Below are 24,665 nucleotides of genomic sequence, written 5' to 3' on the forward strand. Positions count from 1 at the left end.
CCAGTTTAATTTTCCATTTGTAACAATGATTAACCTGTAAAGATGGAGGAAACGGACATTTTAAACACCACTGTCTCCCTTTCATAGAACAATAATGATCCAATAATTGTTTGAAAAACATTCAGATGAAAGGACGAAATTAACTTGCCAACAAAAGCCCCCTGAACATGTAAGGAGAACTTTTTTCCCCCTACTACAATATACTTTGTATTAGACAGTAAATAACAAATCAAAGCTATTTGAATTTGTTTTTATCAAGTTAAATGTTGTGATGCCGAATTGTTCAGAAAACTGGCATTGGCAGTGTTATCTTTCTTTAACTTGTGTTTGTTTTGCTTGACGGCTTCAACATTTTTTTCCATGAAGTTGAATGATAGCGGATGTTTGTGTGAGGAGGAATAAGGCAAAGGGTCGGAACGTGCATCTTTCTAAACGCCTCATGGCATATAACGACTATGTGAATCCATATACAAACTACTTTACCTTTCTTCCACAGGGAAAGCAGACTTCCCTTTCAGACTAATTCTCTTTGACATACATTGCTTGGGTGGATCATAATGTACGAGCTGTCCTCAGCATCACATGGCTTAAGTAGGCATTGATGTACTTTCAGATGGAGAGATGTGGTTATTCTGCAGAATATGAAGAAGGAACCGGTGGGAGACTCAATAAGGGGCTGTGTATCCTGTGTTTAGTCAAGATTAAAAAGGATTTAGGCCAAGAGCTTGCTGCTGCGATGTCAGACCACTGCAGTCTGGAGCACTTACATAGCAAATATTGACTTTACTTTAATAATTTCAGTGAAATAAACTGTGTTTTGCTTTTGGGCATTGTAAGCTGATTGTCTTTGTCTTGATGTTGATGCTTTAAGAAGATCTCCCATGGGAAAAATAATTAAAAAAAACTATTAACTATCTGCTTGCACTTCAGACAAACTACACTCATGTGCATGTCTTGTTTGTTTCTTGTTACGCTGCTCAACTATATATCAGACATGCTGACATTTATATTATTACAGACCATTACAATGTTGTTAGGATTCCAATAAATTCCAATAAAATAGTTACAGAAGAGTTACAGAAGAGCATCTCTGAACGTACAACAGGTCGAGCCTTGAAGCAGATGCGCTACAGCAGCAGAAGACCACAGCCAGTAATGCTCCTGTCAGCTAAAACAGGAAACTGAGGCTACAATTTACACGGGCTAACCAACATTGGACAACAGAAGATGGAAAACATGTTGCCTAGTCTGATGAGGCTCGAATACTGCTGTGACATTCGGATGGTTGGGTCAGCATTTGGTGTAAACCACATGAAAGCATGGATCCATCCTCCCTTGTCTCAACAGTTCAGGCTGCGGGTGATGGTGGAGTAATGGTTCCATCCATCCATTGTCTACCACTTATCCTGTATTCAGGGTCGCGGGGGGACTGGAGCCGATCCCAGCTTTGGGTGAAGGCAGGGCGCACCCTGGACAGGTAACCAGTTTATAACAGGGCTGACATGTAGAGACAGACAACCATTCACACTCACATTCACACCAACAGGCAATTTAGAGTCATCAGTAGATTTGGTGTAATGGTTTTTGAAATAAAGATATAGATATTTGGTAAGTTTTGAAACCAAACCCCAAATGGAACCAGCTATTAGAACCAAGCCACATAGTTTTTCAGTTTTTTCACAGGGAGAAAAAGTCGAAATTTCATGGAAATAAACTTGGTCTGCATCTCTCTAATGTGCTTTTATAAGTGCTCAATCTTCCTCCACACACAGATAACCTTGGAAACATCTTCACCTTGAAGGAGTTTGGTGCGATAGAATCAATGCAGCAATCACTGAACTGACTGCTTGGCACATCTGGGAGAAGAGATTGTACGGATATATTCAGTATGTGACTCGTTGACCAACATCAGTGTCCTTAATCTGATATCCTTTCCTGATCTGTGCACTCTGTGTCTGGATGACTACTTCAGGCCCCACAACAGATCATCATAAATTAACCACAAATACTTTTACGGCTGACTATTTTACAAATGACACCCAAGGATTCCAGGCACAATATTAATATCATTAACTGAACTACTTGATCGGAAAGGTGGCGCTTACGCTCGTCAAGTCCTTTCTAAATGGCTGAATGAAGAGCACATCCGCTGCCTTTCTCTGGGATTTTGCACCATGCATTTGTGCTGACATCGCGACAGTCATTAAATGGTGAATGTTCCATGATGGAATGTTCTAAAACAATATGAACCATTATCCACCATTTATTGCAGGAAAGGACACGATTTCCATTCTAAATCTCATGCTTTTCTGTTTTCATGTTTGTTTATATTTTGTCGTCAGGCTTTTACATCCCAATGATTTGCAACAGACTACTCTGAATGCCAGATGCTTCAGCTGTCTCTTATATGCACTAATAAGTTATCAATGAAGTCAAAGGTGACTACCTAGATAGTAGAATATGTCTGTATCTGCATATGATTAGGTGAAGAATGTAAACCTACCAGTTTGGTAATTCCACAACAATTTCTTAATGCTACTGTCCACGAGTGTGTAGCCAATGGCCATGAGGGTCCACTTAACAGAAAGCATTGAGTTTAAAGTGTGGCGTGAATATGTTCAGGGAAGAATTGAAGAGGTGCGTGTAGAAGCCAAAATAAGCACAACGAATAAATGAATTCCCACCGTTGAGTGCCAAATTTTAATATTGAAGCTACATGATGAATTCAGAGGACATGTTATTTATCATTTATATTGTCAAGAGAGAGCCAATTGGACTTTGACTTGGTGTGAGAGCCGTGCTGACACTTCTCAACTACAAACTTTGTTCTAAACTCACAACCGCTGAAGCCTCCCTGAGGACTGTCACTGGGTCAGCACTGCCAGCCTCCCAGTTCCATCAATGTAGGAATAACAGATCCACTCCAAGACTTCTCTTTGAATTCAAATGCTCAGAACAACTCAATTACACTGATAACAAATATAAAAGTCGGCTATTAAATGTTCAAAATTGGTCAAATAAATATTAGGAAAAGCAAAAGAAAAATGACTGAAGCAGAAAAAAACTGTTTGTAACATTAGACCTGTCTATTGATTTCTTTTGGCTGTTATTATCCTCTATGTTGATTAAAAATGGGCTGCACAGTGGTGTAGTGGGTAGCCTCACAGCAAGAGGGTCCCGGGTTTGATTCCCGGGTCGGGTTCGTGTTCCTTCTGTGTGGAGTTTGCATGTTCTCCCCTTGTAAGCATGGGTTCTCTCCGGGTTCTCCGGCTTCCTCCCACAGTCCAAAGACATGCAGGGTGGGGATAGGTAAATTGGTGACTCTAAATTGCCCGTAGGTGTGAATGTGAGTGTGAATGGTTGTCTGTCTCTACATGTCGGCCCTGCGATGGACTAGCGACCTGTCCAGGGTGAACCCTGCCTTTGCCCAATGTCAGCTGGGATCAGTTCCAGCCCCCCCGCGACCCTGAATACAGGATAAGCGGTAGACGATGGATGGATGGATGTTGATTAAAAAGGAGAAAGAGTCTACAGCTACATGCTAATGGCGCTGTAAGGCTGTACTTAGGCTTTGCTTGGAGATAAATGCTATCAGTTCAAGATTCAAGGTTCATACTACACACAGGCTTACAAAATGAAAGAGACAAAAACTAATTTTTAAGCTACAGAAAAAAATAAACACATTTTTACTTTTTGTCTCTGTGGTGGTACGCAGGCACGGTGCTAGGGATTTTGGTCTCTATGAAAGAACATGATATTGAGGCCCCTTCAACCTAAACCACACCCTGGGGCTGTGCACAGTCCAAGCTAATTTGTCATGTTTCCAGTCAGGATGGTTTCTATTGCTCCTCTGTAAACACTGACAAGCACTGGGGAAAATCCTCCAGGCACACTGAAGTTAAATATGGTGTTCCTCAAGGTTCTGTGCTCGGACCAATTATTTTCAACTTATATATGCCTCCTTTAGGCAACATTATTAGAAGACACTCTATAAACTTCCATTGTTATGCTGATGATACTCAATTATATCTATCAATCAAGCCTGAAGAAACCAATCAGCTAGTTAAACTCCAGGCATGTGTTGATGACCTGGATGACCTGCAATTTCCTGATTATAACTCAGATAAAACGGAAGTTATTGTACTTGGGCCTAAACTCCTCTGAAGCTCGCTGTCTAAAGATATAGTTACTATTGATGGGATTGCCATCGCCTCAAATACTACTGTAATAAACCTTGGAGTTATCTTTGATCAGGACCTGTCCTTTGACTCACGTATTAAACAAATGACAAGGACAGCCTACTTTCACCTGCGTAACATTACTAAAATTAGGCCAATGCTGTCTCAAAAAGATGCAGAAAAACTCATCCATGCATGTGTTACCTCAAGGCTGGACAATTGTAATTCCTTATTATCAGGCTGTTCTAATAAATCTCTTAAAGTGCTCCAGCTGGTCCAGAATGCTGCAGCGTTCTGACTAAATCTAGAAAAAGGGATCACATTTCTCCTGTATTAGCTTCTCTGCACTGGCTCCCAGTAAAATCCAGAATATTTAAGAATAGGCTTAAAACCTTTCTCTTTGACAACGCTTATAGTTAGGGCTGGCTCAGGTTTGCCCTGAGTCAGCTCTTAGTTAAGCTGCTATAGGCCTAGACTGCCGGGGGATTTATTCATAGTGACACACTGAGCCTCTCTCTCTCTCTCTCTCTCTCTCTCTCGCTCTCTCTCTGTGTATGTTCCCCCGGAGTCCCTGTGCTTTCTCACCTAGCAGGTCTCCCTGGACCGTGGTGGAACCGAATCCGGACTGCACCGATGCTGTGGTCTTGTTTGACTCTTACCGCCAGTATTTTTAAGGCGGCTGACCATTGATTAAAGAAATTGACTAAAATCGGCATCTCTACTGTTACTAACTTGACTACTCCAGGGATTACTCCCAGGAGTCTGGCTATGCTTTCTGGTCCTGGGCCTGGGCCTGATGCTGGAAACACCATATTAAAGCTCCACCTGCTGCTGTGTGACTGCTCAACTACTCCTGCTTTTTGGTCTACAGCGACGTGGTTGGGATGGATCCATCTCGGCGTGGCTGTGCCTGCTGCCATGGACTACTACTGTTGATACTATTGCTTCTGTTAATGCCACCACTACTGTTAATGCTACTACTACTATACTACTACCAACACCAAATGCAGTTGGAACCCAAGGGCCTGGGCTGCACGATATTTCTGCCTAAAAGCCTATTAAGGCAGTTTTTCTCACCACTGTCACTGTAATGCTTGCCCCTGGGTGATGTTTGGACTTTGAAATTGTATTGACTCTGAAAATCATGAGCGTATTCTAGTCCTGCTCAATGTGTGTCCCGAGATGACTTCTGTTGTGATATGACACTATAAATTAAATTGAATTGATTTTCTTTTCTTAATTTGCTTAAGAAATACAGCTGTTTCTGAGCTATCTCGTGTCACCATCCTCATGTCATTAGTTTTGCAGGTATTCTGCCTAAGTATTGATGGATGGCACTCAGGGAAAGTAAAGGGGAATCACTAAAGATCAGGGATTCTTTGGGGAAGATATATGTCTGTACCAAAATGTATGGCAAGCCATTCAACAGTTATTGCGACATTTTATCTAATACCACAAATGTTGTCAATGTTGTGGAGGGATGAGAGGGAAGTCAATAAATCACCACACTATGCACAATTCATCCTGTGGAAATCATGAATGTGTGTACCAAAATGAAAGACAATCCATCAAAATCAATTTGGACTCTCTTCAGTTGCATGGCTATGATGCGCTAATTGCCAAATGTTGCTGCATGTAACCATACAAGACAAGACAATGAGAACAAAGTGAATGACTTAATAAGAATTCTACATCGGAGCGGATTTTGTCTTTAATCTTCACCCATCATAACATTCGCAAAAGAGCAGCCTATTTTTCTCCAGCACTGCATCAAGAGAGTTGCTGCCCTCCTTTTGTTCTTGCTTTTTAAACGTCAGTAGCAACTCTTGTTGCTACTTGAATTTCAGAGTGAGGAACACTTGACCAATCAACCACATATTGCTCTACCAATTGAAATTACCACCAAAGCCCCTGGAGCATTGATCTCAATTTCTGCAGGTTTGGGTAAACAGCACCTTATATGCCTACAAATCGAGTAATTAACACTGAAAACAGAACTGAGACTCGCAGGATCAAGGTCGGATGTCGCATTTAATATGAGCACAAAGCCAAGTTTGAAGAGAAACGTTGTGGAATGAAGGTTAGAAGAAGTGAAGGAGTAATGATCATTTGAACTGTGTACATCTGGTCTCTGGGAAGGATGTGGCCTCTGAATCACCAATGAGATGGCCAGACATGACCAGCAGCAGTGAAGCATTGACACCATTCTTCTGAGCACTCTTTATTGTCTGCTGTGTTGTGTGCTGTGATCTTTTCTTTCTTTTTTTCTTCTGGTGCTGTGTCCTGTTTTATTCTGTACTTCTCTGATCTGTTTCCTTCCCATTCACTGTGGTCTGCCTTATACTGCTCTTTACTGTTCTGTTGCATTGTCCTCAATTAATCAAGGGGAACATGTCATCATACTGATAGCTCATTCTCCGTGTACGACTCTGCCTGAGGCACTTTCTCAGCAGAGGATCCTTTAGGAATAGGAACATAGAGCTAAAGGTACAGGTATATGAATATTCAACAAGCAAAACTGACAGGCGGAAGAAAAAAACAAGGATTTTAACATCACAGACACCAGTGTGTTGTAGTCCATTCACCCACCGGCTCTTGGAGACTACCACCAAAGATGTTTAGTAGCTAAAGTCCTAACCTACTATTCCTTTCTGACCTTTTGAGTGCATTACTGGCTTTAAGCTATGTAATTATGTCAATTATTTATGTGTAAATATAAGTCTTTTATAGGCCTACGACAACCAAGAGCCGACACTGTTGTTGTTATATAACTCAGTATCTACTTTTACGTTCATGAACCCCTTTGTGTATGGATATAAAAGGTGCTTTCTCAGTTTAATTCAAGGATCTTACAACTGTCTGATGCCGTCTACACACAATTTCATTACAGTACAACAAACTGGCAGAGTGACAGAGCTTTATTCTGCCTAGCTTTCACCATAACCACTGGTTGAAACATCAGCATTATCATGTTGTAGAATGACATCTTATTTGCTGTCACTAAAATTAACTAAATTAAAGACATTACTTAACTAATTCACGTTTGCAAATTCATGCAGCTTAAACAGCATGCAGCGTGCCTGGGATCCATTTCATTGAATAGAAATTGTCAATAAAAAATGAAAAGTATAAAAAAAAAAAAAAAACAGATTTCGGCCAGTTCACACAGACGCAATTTACTGGAAAAAAAAGGAACATTGCTGATTGACAATATTCTGGAGATACCCATATGGCAGTCTGCAATAAAAAGCGTCTCGGGTCTGTGTGAGTGATGACATCTTTGTCCTGTCTCTTCTAACGACTTTGCAAATGAACTCAACATGATCAACAATACGTGTTCATGATTGACAGTGATGATTGACTCGGCTTCTCATTTATAAGTCTTTTACAATTGCAAATTTGATTTCTTGGGTTCGAGGAGTGATGACCCCACCACTTCTGCGAGTAACGTCACCGAAGGCCCATATTTCACTGTTACCGAATCTCACTCCAAACTCAATTGAAAAGTTGGCAGCCCTGCAAAGAAGTTCAGATTTTGACGCAAATTGAGCTGCCATCGGGTAAAGGGTTTTTGTTTTTTTTATCTAAATGACCTTGATGAGCTCTGTATCAGAGCCACTGTTGTTGCTGCTGACCATCTTGTTGAGTGGCCTTGATCAATAATCCAAACCATAATAATTACCATCCCATTGTTTCCAGAATGCCAGGCGACACCTGTCCCTTTGCCCCCATGTCATCGATCTCTTTTTTTGGCAACTATCCCCATAAAACAAGTCTCTAGGTAAGTAAGGCACTAATTATGAAAGAAATGTCTAGTACATCATTAAAAAAAATCCTCTTGTACACTGTGTGTCAGTGTGTGTGTGTGTGTGAGAGAGAGAGAGAGAGAGAGAGAGAGAGAGAGAGAGAGAGAGTGCTCAAACATTTTCAGGTCTGTGTTGTACTCTAACACATAACCCATGTTTTACAGAGTGAGCTTTGAATGGAGATTCCAGCATTCATCAACCTGGGAAGCAGGTCCAAGTGAAGCAGATCAATCTCCATGTCAACTTGCTGGCTGACCTAACCTGCAGTAGAGGACTTGTTACAATGTGGGGTCCGTTATCACAGCTAAAGTTACGCCAAGGGACTTCTTTCTCTGTTTACAATTACATTCAGGGCATTTAGCAAAAAAAGTGCAACAGTGTATTGCTATCAGTACAGTAAGCATTTCACAAGAACAAGTTTCAAGCCTGCCCAATTGCAGTTAACTTTCGGTCCAACGTAAACATAACTGTTATGATTTTTTTTTTTCAGGGGCTTACTTCGAAACAATAAAATTTCCTGTTTTTCCAAATGTCGCATCATTGGTATTACCTGGCAAGGCAGCTGGATTCTCGCATTATCACACAATCTTGCGGAAATCCATCACGTAAGACTTCAAGTGAAACGTTTGTATCTGGCCAGCCAGTAGCTGTGAGGGGCTACCAGCAGCTAAGGCCGTGGTTTAGGTCTGTGTGATGCATTTTGTGTGTGATTTTATTTTATAAGGTCATTTTTACTCTTGCAACCTGCGAGGTATATATTCTTTATTTTAAAGGTTATAGGGTGGGTGGTGGTGTTGGTGATTGGCTTATGGTGGCAGGAATTGGGTGAAAAAAATGACAGAGATGTTCAGTGTGGCAACATACAATATGCCGTATATGTTACTGTCTGATTCTGTATCTGGCTGTATTATATCATCTTGCTGCATCTATGTTGCAGTCTATGTTTCCTCCATTCCTAAAATGGAAATGCTAAGTGCTATTATAAAAGTAGTCATAATGAACACAATGATGACAATAGACCCCAGGTGGACAAAAAAGGGATTTCCCCTAAAAGTCTGGTTATGGGCTACTTTCCTGGTTGGGTTTCTCCTTCCCACTGTGTTTCTGTAGCATCTTTGCTATATAGTGAAAGTCAAGGTGCAATTCCAAAAAAACACACAAGCATACAGGTATGAGGAGATAATTGCACAGCCGGAGGGCTTATGTGTAACACGCAGTAGATGCAATAGCTACCTAGTAAGGCCATGAAGCAGATGCAGATGGCAAAGAGGGAGCTGAAGCTCAGGCCCACGTCCTCCCGATAGATGGCCAGTGTTGTCTCACAGTGGCGTCCCCTGTAACCATCTGGGCAGTGGCAGGTGAACTTGGAGGGTGACTGGGCCACACAGGTTCCCCGGTGACAAGGCCGTGTAGCACAGAGGGTATAGACGCAGGACTTTCTGGTCCCATTCACACGGATCATGTGGCCAGGAGGACATCTGCAAAGAAGTATTAGACAGGGTCAATGGGGAGGGGAAGGAAAAGGACAAATAAAGAATCAGAATTAATGTTAGGCCTATTATTGTTTAAATGATAAATGTTGGGTTCTGAAAACTTTCTGAAATGTATTTCTAGTTCAGATGATACCAAATGATATTTTCATGATAATATTTTGAAACAAGTTTTGTGTTCAGTAGAAAAGGGAAATCTTTGGTTGGTTATAACAACGTTTTGGGGAATCCAAAGACAAATACACAAACCAAACTCTTAATTAATTCTGTAGAAAGAGTTTGAAATTAATATAGGGTAGATAATAAATAAATGTGGTAGGAACAAAATATAAATTGTGTCAAAGTCAATTGCAATACTGTATAAAATTAAGGATTTTATAATACAAGCTTAGGGATATTCCATTAGATCACTGTGTGATTTAAGTCTTGGGAAATCCATACAAAGCAAATGTGAATAACAATTTTATTCTTCAAAAGACAGCTACAAAAGCAACAACTGTAAACAAAACTATTTCCACAAACTAGCAGACTCACTGATTATTAAATTAAAATTGAGTGATTTGGTTAACTTTATATTGGCTCAAATCATGTATAAAAATCGATTATCACCTGAAAGTATCCAAATGTTAAAATAATATCAAGCATATGAGATTTGAGAAGAAGTTGCATGTTTAAAAAAAATGAACTTTTTACCATATATTCGTAAAATAAAATAAAATTTCTATTTTCTGATAACGTTCACTTAGATGTGTTTGACATATTTAATTATGTGAACTTGTAATAATCCCGCAGCAGTTAAATACTTCAAAGAAAAACTCAGCATGTAAATTATAATGACAAGATCGTTACAGAATTGGAAGCTAAATTAAAGATGAATTTACATGATGAAAGAATGCCTTTGTGAATTGAATTGTTCATTCATTCAGGAGTGAAACAGTCTCGTTGACTCGGTGTCCACAGATGGACATGTCAGTGGAGAATGAACTGCAGGAAAGGAAAATGCTGACTGCGATGCTGGCAGTAACAAGGGTGATTTTATGCAAACAGGGGCATATTTTCTGCCTCACTTCAGAAAGCACCACTATAATTAAAAGCTCATTTGGGTGTAACAGCTCAAACAAACACTTTATGAGCCCATTAATTCAGTATCTCTTTCAATGTCTATGGAGCAGCTCCAGGCTCTACATTTTGATGACATCCATGATGAGTCTTGCCTTTGGTCTGCTCATGCTTATATATTGACGGAATTTTACTATGAAACAGCAACATTATGTCATAACGGTTTCCCGTTTTCTATAACACTAACCCAGATGAGATACTAAAGGGTTAATTTACTGTATCACGTGCCAAACTGTGTCTTCTATGTATGGAGTTCATATGCAACGAAACTCTAGCATTTTACATTCACTGGCAACGCTTCAGAGGTTTGGGATGATGGATAGGGGTGTAAGCATCATCATGGTTTCAGTAAGACCATCATGGTGAAGGCTACTGATAGTCCTCTTTTTGCCTCATGTTGTCTTCTGCAAATACAAGCAGCTCAAGTTGACCAATTACAATTCTTACTCACCCCATGTCTCAGGTTTCAAAAACCAATAGTCAGCTAAACATTTCCGATATACAGAACATGATTGGTTAGGGAGCACTGGAAAAGGCTGCAAACACGCTACAGATATATTATTGGCATATAAAGTTGTGAGAAATGAGTCACGGTTGCAAATCCAAATCCAGCAGATTTGGAGTTGTGTTTCAGGCCAAATGACAGGTAGAAGTACATTCATAGCCATGGGAAGTGGGGGTGCAAAAACTCTCCGTCCCCCTTTCTATTATGCACTAATATAATGTTACATTAAACCTAGGAGATCTAAACAAATTAACAAAAAAAAATCTGAGTGAGACGCTAAGCCGCTAAGCTTTATGGTACGACAAACACGTCATATTAAGTAGCCGAATATTACAGTGAGTTACGCTCATGGCGGTTACCCTAGATATGTCAGTGAGATATGGCACAGAAAAGAATTTCCGATTTTTTCAATCAATCTTCCAAAAGTACTGAACAAAACCCAACACCGATTACCACACCTCCGCTGTCGGCTTCAAGTCCGAGTGTTGAAAGAAGGAGACCCCAAGAGCCTACCTCAGTTCCACCGATTGCTGCTGGCACTAGCAGGCTACCTGGCACGGTAACAGCGCCTTTTCAGCTCGTCTACTACAACTGGAACTACAACTTCTCTGGTCGCCATTTTGGGACAGAAACATTTTGTCGATCATTCACGCCGGCCTGGTTCAACAGGTGGAGATGGCTACATTATGACACTGAGACCGATCAAGTTTTTTGTTTTGCTTGTTTGAATGCTAAAGAGAAAAAACTCATACCCGAGTTTCAGGGCAGACAACCCATTCCTGTCAAACTGATTTGGAAATTGGTGTAAAGCCACAGCAAAATTCAATGAACATGAAAAATCTAAACTACACGCCGACTCCATTCAGAGGACCGCTGCCTTGGAGAATGTGCCTATTAATGCCCTACTGTCCGATGCGATTTCCAAACGACAGGCAACTGCACAACATGTTTTGGAGCTGCTGTTCAGGACAATTCGGTTCTTGGGCAGCAAGGGGATTCCATTCAGAGGTGACACTACTAGGGATGGGAACCTATACGAAATGATGTTGGAACGCACATATGACCAACCGAAAGAGCAAGAGTGGATAAAGGGAAGGGATAATTGGATGTCCAACACCATGCAAAACGAGATCATCCAGCAGTTTTCCCATGCTGTACAGAGGGACATAGTCTCACATTCATCCGAGTCCACCTTCTATGGATTAATGGCTGACGGCACTACCGATGTGAGCACAACAGAGCAGTTTTCATGCAGTGTACAGTTTGTTGACAAAAGCCTTCAATCGCACTGTGTGTTTTGGGGGTTTTATAACGCCCACAACACCACCGGGCAAACTCTTTTTTCCTGCATTGTGGATGTGTTTTTAAGGCTGAACATTCCAATGGAGCGCCTTGTCGCATACTGTTTTGATGGCGCTAGTAACATGTCAGGATGCTTCTCTGGAGTCCAGGCCCGACTGAAAGAGTTGTGCCCTCAGTCCATGTATGTGCACTGCAGCAACCATGCACTTGACTTAACCCTGCGAGGCAGTGGCTAGAAGGTTGCAGAGCTCCCAAATAACGGCACTCAGTGCACTTGAATGCGCAAATGTGCTCAAACAGCGGATACCAGCACTTCGACATGACGAAAATGTGGAGAAGATGCTTGAAAAAGTGAACGTATATGCTGCGACATATGACCTGAGGATGCCTAACACCACTGCAAGAGAGAGCAGAGAGAGCAGAACCCCGGCCCGCCTTCGCCAAACCACGGAGCCAGAGGCACTTGCGCCCAGCGCATACATTCAGGCTTGGAGACGTGAGTTCTATCAGGCTGTCGATTTAGTGTCATGCTAGCAGCGAATCGAGAGAGGGCGGTCATAGTGGCAGCAGGTGCATCCCCGGTTGACTTGGACACCCTTCAGCTTCCCAAGGAGCTGGACAGGGGTCGCCTCGATCTCCAGCTTAAAATGATGCACAGTGTTACGGGGGAGTCTCGGTGCACCACGGTGAACGATGTGGCATCGATATTGAGTAAGCTCCATCCACAAACGAGAGCTCTCTTCAGCGAGGTGGATAAACGTATTCATCTGTGTCTTTGCGTACCTGTTTCAGTGGCCTCCTCAGAGCGATCTTTCTCAAATCTGAGAAGATTAAAAACATGGTTGAGGTCCACAATGACACAGAAACGACTCACCCACCTGTCCCTCATGAATGTGCACTCGGACATCCTGAATGCTTTAGACATCAATGCCCTCATGAAGGACTTTATCTCCGCTACCCCTGAACGTCAAGCAGTGTTTGGTGTTATTCATTAAAGACCAAATTGTCGTCTCATGGTAAGGAATGGATAAATTATCAACTGCCGCCGAGCAGCGTATGCCTAATGATGATGCCTGTAGTAGTTAGTTATTAGTAGTATAGTTTAATTATTTCTCTTGGTCTTTTAATGGATTCATTATAAATTTATGCTGATGGTTTATATGCTCTGCGCAGTGCGCTGTGTTTTTTGTTTTTGAAAATGTAGGCTAAGGCTATACTGTGCGTTTATGATGTTTTATAGCATTTGTTGTAGGCAATAGTTTAATGTAGCCTATGAATTATGCGTTGTGTAGGCCTATGATGTTTTGAGTCAGTGTGTTCTGTCTAAAATGCTGTGCGATAGGGTTGTCTTAAGCCTAATGTCAGAGGCGTCAATAATTAAGTTTTATTTTATTTATAACAGTTTTATATTTCACGTGTTTGTTTTCACCGTCAATTTCGGTGCAAGGCTGTACAGCAACATTTGTTACCTTAGCAAACGGTTACTTTGTTTGCGTTAGTATCAATCTGTGTGCGTTTTGCATTTTGTCGCTTTTTTTTGACAGTGATGTATGCCTGTGCTGTGTGCCATGCAATGCTAGTATGCTGTCCTGTTACAGACCAAAACTCACTTTCCACGGCTCTGAGTACATTTATCTCAATGTTTGACTCCACCAACCTTCAGAAGTATATCTTCCTCGTTAGCTGCCAAATGCTCCATTTTGTTTTTGAGAGAGAGTATATATATAAAATGTGCTATATACCGGTAAATAAAGTTATTATTTGAATTTATATAAATATCATATTTTTTATTTTTTTATTTCATCTTGGCAGCTGTGTACATTAGAATGTTTAATTTAAATCAATAAATGTGTAAATATGACGCTGGAGAGTATTTCTTCATTGAAAAAAAAAAAACAGAAAAAAAAGCTTTTCCCATTGGACAGCCCGTCCAATGGGAAAAGCTTTTTTTCTGTTTTTTTTTTTTCCTCTTCTCATGACTGACTTCAGTAAGAGTTTGTTTGACAGATGGTTCATCTAATCATCTGCCAAGTATTTGTTGAAAGTGCCTGCCCTTTTTCCAAACAGTTTCTAATGACAGTTTCTCTGATCACTTTTTTAGCATTTCAGCATGAGCTTCAGATCATTCATCCCCATGAGAGCATTCAGACACAACTCCTCTGGTCTGATTTTATTTTAGCCACGAGGGCAAAAACAAAGTCAAATGACTGGTCCAACACCAATACTCCTTTAAAATCTGAGTCATAAATGAATCCTCTTATTGCAGTTTTACATGCCAGCTATCTTGAGAGAACAAGGGGGAAAAAATCACCTAGCTGCTTGACACACAACATTTTAAATTAATTATGGGTTGGATTATCAAACCATGATCATCATTCAGTATTCATCATGCCTGGCTGGAGTCTGTGTTAGTGCTGACTTCAGGATGGCTGTCAGTCAACTAGACATCACTGCTTCTCTTTTCTCTTTCCATGACTGGAATCAGTGCTATGAGTGTCTATAACCAGATGAGGATGCATGCTCACTCACAGTAATTAGCAACACGTCCTTATACCCAAACAACAAAATAGGTTGTTTGCCAATGACTCCCAGAACAACATGTATGACCCATATATTTAATGTGAAATGGTCGGACGATGCCAGTGAAACAGATGGCCATAATATTTAATGCTGTGGCACATGAATACAAATGGTTAAAGCAGTGACACAGAGGTCGTAAGGTTAAAATGAACATGCATGTAACTTACATACACAGGTACATGTTACTATGATGCATATGTGATCTCCAACATTACACATCCCTGATCACCCACGTAACCACACAACAACATCATCGTACTAGACGTGTGGTTATGTTGTTGTGTGGTAATGTATGTCATCAGGGAGGCTAAGGGCATGCCCTTATGAGTGAACATTTACGTCAGGAGATGTATTGTTCAGAGCATCAGTCCTTACAGTAGATCTCATCATAATTTCTACTGCGCACAGATCTTACTGAAATAAATGCCACTCACCAGCTTGAAACAGTCACAGAGCAAAGGCTTTGTGACCAACAATATCTATTTCCTTATACAAATTAAGCACAACACTGTTTCTGCCAACACATTAGTTCAATTTGTTTAGTTGTTTCAATAAGAAAGAGCATAACTTCACTTATAAGGTCTGCTTACATATTTAATAACAAAACGGACATTTTCATCAACTTAACACTTGTCAGCACAAATGTGAATGTTGTTAATAACATTCTCATTCATCATGTGCATAGCCCTTACATTCTGTTGGCCTCTTCAAATAGGATATACAACAACCCTCATTTAGTAAAACTATTGAGCTCCAGAAACTAGAAAATTGTGTGAAATAATATAAACTAGACATAGGGTATAGAAATGACACCCCCGTAAACGGATGTGTAGAATGGCTATTTACTTGGTGGGAATCAATCTTCTGTTTTTGAAGACAGCAAATCGGTCTATGATCCTAGTATCTCACTTTCAATTGACATGGCTGCAATGATGTGCAGCCTCTTTTACGCAGTCAGGAGTGAAGCCGATGCAATGCACTAAAGGAGCTTTCACAAGAGCAGCTACTTACTGGTATTGTTAGGGTAACTTGAATAATGGCCATCAGAGAGGGAAACATGTCTGGTGCGAGAAGATTGTGTACAGCAAGGATATCTTTGGGTGGACATTCAGACACTTTTTTGCTGAAAAAAAAAGTAGTTCCTGGCCATCAGCACGTCTTCCGTTTTCAAATCAATCTTGCAGTGGTCAGAATGCTCAAATGTGATTCACTCAAGAAGAGGTCTGAATTGGGGCTGCATGCTTGAATGCCTTTTTGGAGGCTTGCATTTCTAATAGAAAGCCGCTGCTCAACTTCATTATCCATCCTGTCCAAGCAGAGCAACAGTGCGTCTGTTTTCACGTTTTCCAAGCCGTTAAAGTCTCTGCCTGAACCTATGGTTGTCATCAAAACAAAAGACAACATTTTCTTCTGAATTTGTCTTATTTTACTATCTACTTCAGGAATACTATAGGCATTGCATGGGGCCTTGGTTTTGTCAAACAGCTCAGATGCAAATGTATCAGTGCGTTTTGCTCCCAGGCGTTATGGGACACACTGAGAGAAAACTGACTACAAACTCTTTCTATAGGAACTTGTGGAGTCCCCCTGTTGCAGAAAGATGTGACTGAAACATCAGTAGTGAATACACTGTGGAGAACCTCTGTAGCTTCATTTGCAAGCCAACAGCTCGAGGTGATCCAACCACAGATACGCATTCAATGCAGCAGCTAGGTTGTCAAGCAGGGCATTAACAGAGCAGCTGGCATGCCCAGCGAGCGCTTGAAAGCTATAACTTCAGCAGATGCCAATCCAAGCTTAGATTGGGCATCTCTGAACTTTAATGGCTTACAAGGGAAGCACTGAAAAGGCTAAAGACACTTTAGAGCAAATTGAACAGCTCTGCATTCTCTGAATACTATGAAGCAGTGAAGTACACAATTAAGTTACTTAACCCTTCCCTTAATAACTCACACCAACAACCGAGTACATTTACGTTTCAACATTTTATGTTTCATTTTCTGCACGGTGGTGTAATGGGTAGCACTGTCGCCTCACAGGGTCGGGTTCCTTCTCGCCCAATGTCAGCTGGCTCCAGCCCTCCCGCGACTCTGATTACAGGATAAGCAGTAGACGATGGATGGATGGATGGATGGATGGATGGATGGATGTTTCATTTTCCTCTCAGTTAGAACAATAACTTAATATATGTTACAGACCCAACGATCAAAAAACAAGAAAATGAGATCTCAAATGGAACCGTCGATACACCTTTCTTTAAAAAAAATAATAACCAGGGAAACATGAAATCAGTCTTTATGGTTGATTAACCATGTTTCGTGATGTTTTTTGAGTGCACTCAATTCCCTACCACCACCCTTAGCGAGGAAAACTTTCCCTCCTGGCTCCACAGAGGAATATGGAAAATGAAGAAGGTTGAATCTGATGAGTGATGGAGATGAGGACTGAAGATGGTGATGGTGGAGAAGATCCAGTGAGCGATGAGAAGATGGAGACCACGAGGCAGTGAAATGATAGTGGCTCGAGCAGTACAATTCGGTCTGTAGTAGTCTCAACACATAAAACAGCCAGTAATCACTCTATGTGATCACTCTAACTGTTGATACCTATCCATGTCAACAGTTCACTTGTTTCTTCTCAGGAACTGTACTGACCGCACACTGGTATAAGGTCTTTAGACTGTTCCTTTATTGAACGGTATACTACAGCAGCCTCTCACACATTCAAACGTGCCTAATATATGCCTCTCTAGTATCACGTGATCACGTTACTTTAACTATCCCATTAGAACATTACATCTTCCCTCTTTTTTAATACTGAACTTACCAAGGAGGTAGATTTTAAGAAAATCATGTTGCTATGCAAATCATTACATATAGACATTGCTATAATGTTATACTAACAACTCAGTAATGCATACTAAATCATTCTCATTCACACTTCAACAAGGTGAGTTTAAAATGAATTTCCTTTTTTTTCTCAACTAAACTCCAAAATAATTTTAACATAGTTTAGTCTTCCCAATTGTTTTTTTCCATTACAAGAGGGCTAAAAGTTCAACAACATATAAGATAGTCTCTCTGCCGGGCGGGCGGATGTCTGACCGGGCTGACCTGGTCGGTTCGTCAGGCGGTGGTGCGGCAGAGACGGGGGACATAGAGCAAGTGTCCTTCGGGTCCACGGAATTACGATTCGGTTTCCCCACATGACCATCTGTCCAGCAGTCCAGAGTTCATCCTTGACTGCTTAGAATACTGTGCCTTTGAAATAGGTCCAGTCATTGTTGAGTATGACATGGCGAAGTTTAACAATTACTGGATCATCCTTTGAGGTCTGTTCAAGCTCACGAGGGGTTAGAGCATGAGGTACGGAACCCTTTACCACGCTGTAGATGTATTCTTCAGTTTCCTTTTCCTCAGCTTTGTCGTAATTGCCAGCGGGTTGATGGCTCAGGGGGTCCGCCTTGTTGGCTTTGCCCGGAATATGGATTATCTGGTATGTGAACTGCTGTAGATACAACAGCCATCTTTCTACCCTTGCAGAAGGAGGGATTGAGTTTGGTGACGGTACCTTTACTAATGCTTTATGATCTGTGAGGATCTTGAATTCACATCCGATAAGATACAGGCTAAATTTATGACAGGCCCAGAATACCCCTAGAGCTTCTCTTTCGAACTGAGAGTATCGTGTCTCAGTAAGTGTGAGCTTCTTACTGGCGTAGTAGACTGGCTTCCAGACTCCATCTGTCTGTTGTTCTAGAATTGCTCCTAAGCCAATAGGAGAAGCATCACATGTGATTCTGGCAGGTCTTCCAACAGTGTAATACGCCATGACTGGAGCTGCTATCAGCGATTTCTTAAGCTGGTCAAATGCGTGTTGTTCCTCTTTTTCCCATTTCCATTTGACGTCTTGCTTTGTGAGTTCCCAGAGTGGTGCAGTTATTGTGGTCAATCGAGGGATGAACTTTGCACATAACTGAGCTAATCCAAGGAAACACACAGCTGTGATGCGTCAGCTGGTGGAGGGGCGTGCACTATGGCCTGGACTTTGTCATCTGACACTTTGAGACCTTCTTGAGACAGCACATGACCCATGTACTTGATGGATGTCAATTTGATCTGACATTTCTTTTCATTCACAGTCAGTCCTCTTTCGGCTAACTGTTGGATCACTGTAGCTAATCTTGAGTCATGTTCGGCTTCCGTGCTTGAAGTAAACGGTTCAGATTGACTATTTTTTATACCGGTAGTTAAGTTAATGCTCGCCAGGGTACGATCCCGAGAAAATCAGACGAATTCATGCAGGTTCACCAATCCACTATGAGTGGAAACTTCCACCTTTACTGCCATCTGGAAACTGCATTTTGAGCTCCTGTGGGAGGTGGAGAGCTCTGTGTTCAGCAGCAGTCACTCTTCCTCCAGCCAGGAGCAGAGCTTTACCGGTCCCTGCTGGGAACCAACATCAATACCACACTGATGGAGACGACGGTTGTATTGCTGCGCCTGCTGAGGGGAAGGGAGGCATGGGAGAACCAGCACCAGGACTGTGTGGGCCAGACTGTCAGTACAATGAGAGGTTTTCTTAAGGAAGTCTAGTGGTCGAAAAGACCACAGGGTCCGCCAAGATTAACACATAATGAAAGTATAAGTACTAACCCAAACTGCATTTGTTAAAAATTCCTGATTGTCTTGGAACTATAATCTGTAATCTGACAGAATAATGTATTTAGCAAACAATGTTCCTTGGTATTGAAAGTAAGGCTATGTTTCTACCAGGGATTAAAATACAGGGGAGAGCACAGACTTTCCCCACAAGGCCTCATTTGAGAAAGTAAGTTGAGCTCTAAAATATCATAGTTTTTGGAGTTTTTTTCTGTATAAATATGTCCCTGAAATAAATAATAGTAAATAGCTCATAGTAAAGCACTTGTCCACATTCATAACTGTTCTTACTGTGGTGTATTTCCATTGCAATCGGTAACTCCTGAAATGCTTACTGTGCAGAGGCCATTGGGTGTTTAGAGCAGCGGTGTGGAAAGTTATCTCACTATATTTCAAGGAAGCTTGAAAGGCTTCATAATTGGTCTGGTTTGTTAAATGAAGTAACACAAACCATTGCCTGTCCTCTGTGTGTTGGCATTTATATTGTTTCTCTGTGGAGATAAAAAAAAAATAAAAATGAAAACACTCGATAATTTTTCTCTTCCTGTTTCTCTTTCTCTGTATGAATTAAAATGTACTAATTGTATGTATATTTGAATGTAGGTGGGAACATTCATGTAAGCATGTGCATGTGTACAGTACCCTCACCCACCATCCCTAAAAATAGGGCTCCCCCGCAGCATAATTCAAACATTGGTCCTGGCAAATCTTCAGGCGTTTTTACACAGACATCATGGAAAGAGCAGCCCTTGATATTTTCCATGAACGATGGAAGGTGAACTTTTGCTCATCTCGACTCTGCAAGTGCAAGTGAAGTTGCTGTGCATCATATACAACATGTATATGCATACAATAGCGGCCTAGAGCGAGCAACTACTGGCTTTCTGTTCTATCTGCGGATCAACGTTCTGAGCTTGTTATATCCCCCGGTGGCGGGTCGTACATGTAATACGTCTTCCAATCCTCACCTTCTGTTCCAGTTTTTGGACTCGCTCCGTTCACAAAAAGGTTGTCTCTTCTCGTTTCGCCTCTGTTACGGCCTCCGTTCCCGTCTCAGAGGCGTAACGATTCGAAACGAGACCCCTTTCTTTCTCAGTACCTTTTACAATGACGATGATGCAGAAAAAAGGAGTGATACTCCTGCAATGAAAAGGCAGTATAAAAGGTGCTTTAGAAATCTCAGAGTTTAATTCAACCTGTCAGTAGTTACTTTATAAAATCATTCACCCGTATACATTTCTTCCATAGAAACATTGCCAACGTTAAGACTGTTTTATCACATCCTGAGCTCAAGATGATAATTCACATCTTTATATCATCCTGGCTAAGCTACTGCAATTTCGTTTTCATCTGCCTCACTAAGTCGTCCCTGGGCCGTCTACAAATGCTCCAGAACACTGCTGGGAGGCTGTTGACCATGTCCACATCACACACATCGTGTCCTCTCTCCATTGGCTTCCCATCAAGCTCAGGATTCACTGCAAGGTTTTAGTTTTCACATATAGTGAAATGTTTTTAGTCACTTAGGTCTTCTGACCAGGGCTTACTGGTTGTACCTTGTTCCTGACGTATAACTAAGGATGGCACCATACCACTTTCTCATGTTCGATACAGATACCTTGACCTTGAGTATCTGCAGATATTGATACTAGTCCGATTACGTCTTTTTCTTAAAACAACTAAGCTGTTAAATTTGTCTGGATGCACTTTGCTTAACCTAATCATCTACAAAAATATCATGCATAAATTGTGAAACAAATATTCTACTCTCCTAACGGAAGAAATTTTCAATTCCGAGTATTGGATTAGTGATCCCTACTTATATAACTTAAGGTAATCGTGCCTTAAAAGTGGTGGCTCTGACACTGTGGAATTGCTCTTGTAGATATTAGGTCTGTGTCCCTGTTGATGCAGTTAAATACTTATTCATTCAAACTGGTCTTTGTGTCACCTCATGCTGTCACGTGTTTGTAATTTTGTATCACAAGGTTTGTTGTTGCTTATGTTTGATTGATTGCTTTTGCAGTTTTATGGTCTTGTATTTAATCATTTGTATTCTTGAAATAACTTTATAAGCTTGTTTTACTTAAGTTGATATACTTCGGTAAACTTTAAACTTACTTTACTTTTAGAGAGGCTGAAAAAAAATCACATCACTGTCAAAACTCTATGTACGGAGTATTGCTCTGACCACAGGCCGAGCTGCTTTGACATTTGGAAAATTGAAGTCATGGTTGCTAAACTATGACTGGACAATTGTGGTTCAGGGGAGGGATTTAGCAAAAAGTTAATTGAACGCTATAATTGTTCTTTTTAAAAATTAAAATAAAAAGCTATGTGAGAAACACACTCTAACTAGTGCTTAGTGTCCTGCTGATGCTGTAACCGTCCAACATCACAGCTCTAGTTACACTGTGCATGTGTCGTAGCCAGTAGCTCAAAACCATGACACCTTGACACAGACTAAAAAAAACAAGTTCATGGTCTGCAAGCCAAAACATTCAGCTAGGCTAATATTGAAAATAAGGTCTTTCACACAACTACACAACCATGCAACAACTCTGCCCTCCAACAGAAGCGCACACAGCACACTGACACACACACTAGAACCCGACACACACACACACACACACACACACACACACACACACACACACACACACACACACAAACACACACACTTGTGTTGCTGTATAACTTTACCCCCAATGCATAGCAGTCTATCACAATCAGTCACAGCGAACATAAAATATATTCTACCTTACCTTAAAAAAGTAAGGATCACAAGTGATTAACTTGATGTCTCTTTAATGTATTCTCCCATAGTCTTTGTTTTTACCCAAGTTTCGCAGCAGAAAATAAAAAAACAATAGTTTTTCTGTATTCATATTTGTGAATACATATCTTGTCATTAGTACTGCTAGACATACGATGCTCAAATACATTTGAGTGACAAGTGAGGTCTTATGTGCTTATCTGAGCCCAATGGAGAAGAATGAACAACACTATGCTATTATTGAACTGTTTCCCCCCTGAGTAACCAGATATCTAAGCTTGGAGCACTCGATGCCAACACTTACAACTCTCTAATCATTATCCAACGTTCAGGTCAAGTGGTGAAAAAAGAACAAGGTGAACCAGCAGGCAGGGTGGGGATCGAGGAGTAGACTGCGTATGTATGTGTGTGCTAAAAAAAAAACTGAGAAGGAGTGAGCTCAGTGAGATCAGAGACATAAAAATCAAGAAATGGAGGGGCAGAGTGCGAAAATGAGAGCCATTGGAGAAAAAAAAATAGTTTGGTGGATAGATGATTCGGGTGAGTGGATCAGAGGATGGGAAAAAGGTAAAGGCAAGATTAAAAGCAAAGCTGCACAGACTGAATGGAGGCTGAGGTTTCCAATGGTAGAAATAAATTGCTGAGATTAGTGCATGTGGCTAAGAGCACTCAGTGTTTGATTCGGTCTGTGCCGCGGGAGAGGGTGGTTAAGTTTGCTGCGGTTTCTCATTGCACAAAATTTCCCATTTCCCGCTGACAAAAAAATAACCCTTGTACAGAAAGTCACACAGTAGTGTATGTGAAATGTTGATCAAGCAAAAGTGTGAATCCCATTAGGGTCAGGGGTGGCTGGGAAAATAATTTAATTTCATCTCCAACATTTTATGCGTTAAGCTTAGTGACTGAGCAGATGGTGCTCACTGCCTTAGTCATTGCCTTTTAAGGGAGACAAGGCTGTCGCTGAACACACTGGCTCTTGTGGGGATTGAAGTTTTAAAGGACTGTGTGAGGCCATGTGTAGACTGGCAATAACCACCACACCACAGCCATACTGTTGTGGCAGAGAAAAGGGTCAACTTTTGCTGCAGTGTAGTCTGGTGTTAGCCAGCGACCATCCTGTTAGTCAGTCACGTTTACCTCACAAAAACCAAGATAGGAATGTCATTGTTGTTTTGACTTCTTGCCAGAGCTGTGCAATTCTCCCTCAAATAGTTTTAACTGTTTTATTGGCTGTGGAAGCAGGAGGTGTTCTTCTGTGCACAAATTCTTTATTTTTCTACTTATTATATCTTCCGGGTCAGAAAGTTTGGACCTTAACTCCTTCAACATTTTTCAACATATTCACTCCATTCAAACAGAATATTCTATTCATCTATTTTTCTAATTGATATCATTCATAATTTTAGAGATATTTGACATTTTTCTACATTTTTCTCATTCAAGCAGATTACAGAATCTTTAAAAATCCTCTATTCACACTGTTTCAAGCATTTTCAAAGCTCATCTAGTCATTCACACTTCCAGATAGAAAATCCATTCAAACTGTGAAACATTCATAAAGAGTATGACTTTCTCACAGGATTTCAACTTTGTCACAGCATTCATACTTTTTGCACAGTCACAGCTCAATATTGATCATTTGGCTTTTCAACAAACCGTACATTATTTCACAGTTTTATACATTCTGGACATTATTAAAAGTTTTCAAAGGCAGCAATCTGCACTTGACTTCAGCTTGTCAACATTCACAACCGCAATCTCTTCAGAATTTTTGCCTTCTCTATTTAAGTTTGATACGCCTTCAAACTGGGCGTCATGGTTTGTATTTCACCCTCTCTCACTTAAAATCGTTAGAAACATACAGCCTGAAAATACTACCTCACTGGTGTGCATCTAATGCTATGTTCACACCAAACGCAAAGCAAATTCTTTTATATAAGTTTGCATACACAAATTTGCACTGGCCGGCACAAATGACAAGAATGAGGGAGATACGCAAGTGATGCGAATAAACACAAATTGGATGGGAAGTTTTTTTTTCTTAATTTTAAGTCTTATCCATTGATTAACTATTGATGAATTAAGGCAACTTTGGGACTGAGGGAACACTGGGCTTTGGATAAAACATTTAAATAGTCAGATTTTTTTATGTCAGACATGCTTTAAAATATGGTCTGATATTCACTGCAAACAGTGTCTTTTTTGTTTATAAATCATTTTTGTTGATAATATAGGGAGGAGAAGCGAG

General features: G+C 40.8%; 1 protein-coding gene across 1 annotated transcript in view; it reads right to left on the minus strand.

The window, feature by feature from the left end:
* Positions 1-24,665, minus strand: part of LOC311012116 (neural-cadherin) — a gene marked incomplete at its 5' end in the record, with an annotated part of 428,889 nt that overhangs the window by 18,165 nt on the left and 386,059 nt on the right. Inside the window, one exon of the mRNA XM_084007453.1 lies at positions 9,218-9,462. Within this exon, the coding sequence (XP_083863579.1) occupies positions 9,218-9,462 (245 nt within the window). The remainder of the gene's footprint in view (positions 1-9,217; positions 9,463-24,665) is intronic.

Source organism: Eutrigla gurnardus (genome assembly GCF_963514095.1).
Source record: "Eutrigla gurnardus genome assembly, chromosome: 1".
NCBI lineage: Eukaryota > Metazoa > Chordata > Actinopteri > Perciformes > Triglidae > Eutrigla > Eutrigla gurnardus.